We start from the raw sequence: 6,437 nt of genomic DNA, 5'->3' as shown, positions 1-6,437 counted from the left end.
CACACACACACACACACACACACACACACACACACACACACACACACACACACACACACACACACACACACTAAATCACTTTAAGAGGGTGACCCAAAGGTATCTTGACAGGAGCATATGAGCCTGCAGTCCTGCTGCGGAACATAATTTGATGTGAGTCCAAAGCACTCCGGGGCTTCTCCAGTTGCTGTGTAATAAACCACCTCTTTATCCTGGTTTCACTTTTCTATCCATCACATTATGTGTCAGCTCAGCTCCCTCACATTAAAGAACTGCACTGGTTTCATCGGGCGCTCCTTGTCAAGGCCTGAGCACAAACCCGGTTCGCTGTCTTTGAGTCTCCGTCACCCCCCCACACATACACACACATACACACACATACACACACAGCCAGCAGGTGTCAGAGAGGGTGACTGGCTTCGGTGGGACGGCACAGAAGAGGGGGTGGGGTGAAGTTTGACAGCCCCTCACAGTTGGCACAGAGGATCTGGGATGCTTCAGGGTGGACGGGGGAGAGAGAGGGGGCCAGAGGGAGCGAGGGCAGAGGGAGAGAGGTTTACAGATCAAGAGGACGAAGAAACTAGACCTTCTTTCGTCCGCACCTTTAGGACAAAGCTGAGAAACTGAGACGTGTGGAACAGGAGAGCGAACGAAAAGAAAAAAAGGGGACAAAAAAAGAACATGAAAGAAAGAAATTGTCATTAACCGCACTACGAAGTTCTCTCTTTCCTCTCTCTCCCCTCCATCTCGCACCTCTCTCAATTTAATCTTAAATCCACTTCAAATTCCCTCAAGGGACTCAATTCTCCTTTTTTTTCTTTTCCTGTAAGTATTCTCTTTCATTCTCTCGCTTTTATTCTCTTTGTGTTTCCAGAGTGTGTGTCAGTGCCCTGCAGTGAAACAAGGCCTCTGCCAGACATGAAATCTCAATCAACTTCTAGTTATGAGGCTGCAATAATGAATCGCTGGCTTTATTTTTGAACTCTTTGTAAAAGAGTGAAGTGTGTGTTTGTGCGTAGCCTCTGTTGTTCCAGAGCACGTGTGTGATTGAGGTGTTGTGTGTTTGCACCTTGGCCTCACACGGGCTTCCTCTGGGTGTTCTGCTGCTGGCCACCAGATCGATATTGTTAATAGGTTGCGTGTGCATGCACTAAAACAGCTTACGTAGATTCTGTGGTTTTGTTTTGGTGCTGCAGAAACGATGCAAATGTACATTTGTGTGTTTGTCCGCCACAAAAAATTCAGATGAAAATTGAGATGCCCTCGGTCAGTATCTGCTGGGGTTTCTGTCACCGTCACTCATGCAGGCTTGGTTCCCCTCTTCTTCTTCTCCCCCTCTGGCTCCTCGCTCTGTCTCTTGTCTGTTTAATTCTGCGTGTCGTTAGCTCTGTCTCTGACTGTGGGTGGGCTTCGGTGACACTCCGTGTGGTTATGACAGGCTGTCTGCAGGGAGGCCCGCTGTTCCTGCTGTAGAGTTCAGTCTGCCTGCAGGTCTGACGTGTCTCTATTTCCACCCCCTCTGTCCGTCTCTGCTGTGCTCCCCCCCCCTCTCTCTGTGTGTGTGTGTGTGTCTATCGATACTAGTTTTTGCCAATCACTGGATTAACAAGCATCTGTCCCTGTTCTGTCCCCAGCAGTGACAGACAGGAGGACAGTGGCACCGGTTCCTCCTGGTAGGACAGCACCAGGAGTTTCCTCCTTCTCTCTGCTTCACTTCCTTTGCTTCCCCCTCCCACACCCCTGCCCACCCCTCCACGATGACTCTGCTGGCCTCCGAGAGGTCGCTCCTCATCCGGAACAAGTTCCGCACAGGTGAGAGGATCGAGCTGGCATCAATCACGCTGGTTTAGAGAGTGAAGAAATTGCTTTTTGCTGCAAGGTGTGGTGCTGTGACTCAGGCAGAGTGTGACACGGCTGTAAATATACAGAAGGGAAACATTTGTGAAAATGAATAATTATTACAGTGCGAAGGTGGTAATGATTTAGGCTCATGCCTGTTAGCAAAATATTTCACGAATCACTGGATGAATTTCAATGAAAAGTTCTGGAGCAAACTCAATTCAAGATGATTGCCATATTCAACAGGCCTTAATAAAACACAAAAGTGGCAATAACTTTAAACTTTGCAGGTTTTGAGGTAAAGTTTGGTGTGGTGGTAGATGAGAGTCATTCACATCAGACACTCTGAGTAACATTTCACATAATAATATCAGGCTTTGACCAAAAATGGCTGCAGCACCATTATTTCTCAGGATAATAGAATCACAGTTTTCAACTTCAATATTTACTTCAACTATAAAAATGAGACTTAAAATACTTTAGGCTGCTTAGGTTTTTAAACAAATTTAAAGAAAATATTGTCACACAGATTTCACCATCTTATTTTAGTTGCAAAGCATTCTGGGTAAATGATGACGCTTAGCGGTGTTCCGGTGCAAGCTCTGTCCAGCTTGAATGTTAATTTTGGACAATGTCTGATGTTAGATTCAACTGGAGCACGTTGACAGAGAGGAGAAGGTAGAAATGACTCAGCCTGCAACTGAAAATGATCAGGACAACAGAGCTGCTCCATGGAAGGCAAATCTCAGCTTCAGCCTTTTAGCTTTTGTGTTAGCTCCCAAGCTAATAAATACGTAAATGACATTAGCTCTAGAGCTAAAATAACATTATTTCTAGAAATAATTAATATATGGCATTAACTCTAGAGATAATTAGCTTTATAACTAATACATATAGACATTAGCTCTAGAGCTGTCATGGTGCTAGCTTCAGAGCTAATTTACAAAACATCTGGTTTGATGACTTCAGCCCATATACTGTGCAGAACACAGAAACTAATACAAAATAAAAATTTATTGTCACACATTATGTCCTGATGCATCTCAGTAATACAGGTAGAAAAAGATCAAAAAGAAAAAAATAAGTAGGTCCTCTGGACGGGTTCTTCTTCAGTGAAACGTTTCGTCTCTCCTCCAAGAGACTTCTTCACACATTATAGCTTTTTAGCCTTGACTCTTTGTGTTTTAATCTCAACAGTGACTCATCAACCTCCACAAAATTTGTCACTAATAAAATTGTGACAAAAGCTTATGTTTTCACGTATCACAAACAGCAACTTTTAGTAAAATTGAGAAATAACATATTAAGGCCAACATGTGTCTGAGTACCCTTTAAAGCAGTGGTTCCCAAACTTTTCAGCTTTTGACCCACAAAATAACAGTAGCAGAGACCTGAGCCTCCAGCTATTTTTGGATGATAAACATTTGTATCAGGTCAACTAAACATTAGCATAGTAACAATATTTTTATACTACATTTATCCATTTTAAATATACTAACCTCACTCCTTTGTAACAAGTAAGAAAAAGACATAATTAATTCCGAAAATCTTTTCAGGACCCCATCCCGAAACATCAAGATGGGGTCCTGAGGACCCCATCTTGATGTTTCGGGACCCCACTTTGGGTCCCGACCCCAACTTTGGGAAACACTGCTTTAAAGGATGGTGGGTGATATTTTTTCCCTCAGTAAATGACATTGATGTTTTCTTACCACTTTAAGAAAGACACTAGTTGTCTAGTTGCTCTGACAAAGTGTGAGAGTCTTTTATAATTTAAATGCACCGTAAAATGGCATTAGATCCCTGTAATCAAATATTCATGAGCAACAATTAAAGTTAACCTTTCAGAAATAAAGACCAGCCTCCAGTGTTTTAAGAATTTAGAAGTGAAGAGCTTAACTTAATGTTTTCATCATGATCTGGAGTGTGGCTCAGGACAACCTCTTCTCACTTCAGATGAGTGGAAGGATGTGGAAAAAACATAAAGGAGTTTTAAATTTGTTAGCAAATAGATCTTGCTAAAAACTTTTAACTGTAACGTTATTGGTCACTGGGACACAAGATCCATGTCTGTGTGCAGGTTTGGCATCAACAACCTAATCCATGACTCCACTCAGAATCATGACATCACGTTTGAATGTGTCATTGACCTCATCCATGTGCTAATGTAACCCGAACTGGGAAGGAAGTGGTTGGACTTCAAACAAATGCTGTTGTTTTAGTGATGCAGACGTCTCCCGGTGATTAAAAAAATCCAGGTTTTAAAGTGTCAGAGCCTCTGGCTGGCTTCCCCCCTCAACAGTATGTGGTGTGTGTTACATCTGTGCATGTCATGTTTTTTCACCTCACTTGTTAACAGATTAGAGCGTGCACCTCGGAAGCTTGACACACTCATTTCTGCTTTGGCTACATCTTAGCAGGTGTTAGTTTTAGTGTACTTTTTAAAATGATTGTTAGTTTTTGGTTATTTGTTAAAAACAAAAATAGCTAAATAATGTGGCAATAACTCAGTCAGTTTTACAAATATTCATCTAAAATTTGGTGTGTGGCAGGAGCTGAGCGTCACTTATCAGTAATGGATGTGATGCAAATTTTTTTTGTTCTTCAGGGTACGAGCGGCGCTCTGTGACAAACAGCAACATTTCCATCTCTGCACATTGTAACGCCATGTTTGCTACAAGTTGTAGTGGCGGCTGAATTCCCAGACAGCTGTCGTAAATGGCTGCAAAATAGAAAGGCGTGAAAATGACATTCCCTTAGGTATAAACCCAGCTGCTGGAAAACGTGACTCTTCAGGCAGCTGCTCTGTTTGAAATATTGTGTGCACCTACTCGAGCCGGAGAGAACAATAACTTAGCTGGGCAGCATTTGTTGAAGGTTTTCTACTGAATGTTTGAAATAAAAGCCACAATAAGATAAAAATATATATACATGGACAAGACCAAAGTGTGTTGTTCCTGTCTTAAAACACATCCAATTCACATCAAAAACATATCAAAACATTCAGCTTGATCTGGTACAGTTTGCTCTGAACTTCAGTATTTAACATTTTATTTTAGTTATTAAACTATAATGCACACACAACCCTCCCAACAAACACTGACACACCCCAGTTTCTTCAAAATCATTCTTCTTGTAAAACATACTTTAGCATATTTGCTATAATTTGTTTAGCCTACTTATGCTCCGTTTAGCTGCAGGCTTGTTAACTTTAGCCGTTAGCTACAGGTTTTGTTTGAATTGCTTATCTGAAGTTTCACTTACAGTTTTGCTAATTTTAGCTTTCAGCAAATGTTTTTCTATATTTAACTTTTAACTGCCGCTTTGCATAATTTAGCAACCACTTAAAAAAATTTAGACTTCAACTATGTTTTAGCTAATTTTAGCCTTCAATTAGAGTTTTGCTTTTATCTTTCTGCTATTGTTTTGCTATGATTAGCTTTTAGTTCCTATATAGCTATGTTTAGTTTTTAATTATTTTTTTCATTTTAGATTTTAGCTACAATTTAGCCTTGTTAAATTGTTGCAAACTTTAAGTTTTAGCCAAGGTTTTGCTAATTTTATTTTTCTGCTACAGTTTAGAAGTGTTTGATTTTTAGCTTTGCTTGTAGTAATTGAAGCTTTTGGTTACATTTTTTGATAATTTTAGCTTTTAGCATCAGTTTGCTAATATTAGACTTCAGCTAAGATTTTTTTAGTGTTTAGCTACTGCTTAGTAAATTTAAGTTTTTAGCTACTGTAAATACTCATTTTTATGAGACTACTTGTATGCCTTGGAGCCTCACTAAAATGAGCATTTACACTAGTGTTTTGCTAACTCTAGCTTTTAGCTATTATTTTTCAGAAACGCTATGGAGTATCCTCTGAAAGAGACTAGAATGTTGACGTCCCAGTTTTCTTAGCAGGCTTGTGGAAATTTGACACATCACCTCACATGACTAATACTGTCATAACTTTTAAATGCAGTCACCATATTTTAATACAGAGGTATACCATAATTTAGTCATGATGCCCAAGCCTAGTGCTCAGCATTAAAAAAGTTTTAACAAAAGTTAATCTCCAGTTTAAAAAGAGTGTTTTGGGTATTAGCAGCTGCAGTTAGAAGCAGCTGCTAACTATAGCATTTCTGACACTTCTGAAGTGCTGAAATACTAAAAGCAGTGGAAAAGATTTAGGAAATACTATTAAGTGGGAATTGCTTTTAGAAGACAGCAACAAGCTTTGATCTGGGCTGAGCTTCTTGTTAGTTTGAACCATCAGATCTGAGCTCTGCTTTTCCAAACTGAGCTTGTTTAGATAGTTGTCTACAACAAGTAAGATAATTATTGTTCATAGTTTTTCCACAGAATTCCACCGCAGAATATCTGAACTATCCCTTTAAGTGTAAAAAAAACCCCAACAGTTAAATCCAAATCTGTGCACTTTTGTTTTGAGTCGTCAGAGAGGCAGAAAAGAAAGCAGGAAGAGTTGCTGGTGGCACAGATGAGTGTGACGTGAGCAGCGCAGGATGCATGAGAGGCTTTTGGAGAGAGCGGGACAGCTGAAGGGGGGGATGGGATCAACAGAAATAGATATACTGAGAGATAAATAGTTACTGC

At 40.3% G+C, this 6,437-nt stretch overlaps 1 protein-coding gene across 3 annotated transcripts in view; it reads left to right on the top strand.

Moving 5' to 3' along the window:
• The window catches only part of si:dkeyp-69b9.3 (myocardin), an 18,456-nt gene that overhangs the window by 2,983 nt on the left and 9,036 nt on the right, over window positions 1-6,437 (top strand). The window contains exons 1-2 of one of the 3 annotated variants that reach the window (XM_014012679.1): window positions 492-825; window positions 1,638-1,812. In XM_014012679.1, the coding sequence (XP_013868133.1) occupies window positions 1,758-1,812 (55 nt within the window). In that variant the 5' untranslated portion in view covers window positions 492-825; window positions 1,638-1,757. Of the gene's footprint in view, window positions 1-491; window positions 826-1,634; window positions 1,813-6,437 lie in introns of those variants that run through there. The other 2 variants (XM_014012677.1, XM_014012678.1) reach the window with 2 other exon arrangements.

Source organism: Austrofundulus limnaeus, unplaced genomic scaffold (assembly GCF_001266775.1).
Source record: "Austrofundulus limnaeus strain Quisiro unplaced genomic scaffold, Austrofundulus_limnaeus-1.0 Scaffold93, whole genome shotgun sequence".
Classification (NCBI taxonomy): domain Eukaryota; kingdom Metazoa; phylum Chordata; class Actinopteri; order Cyprinodontiformes; family Rivulidae; genus Austrofundulus; species Austrofundulus limnaeus.
Note: the sequence above shows the minus strand (reverse complement) of the source record. Positions and strands in the feature narration are given on the sequence as shown.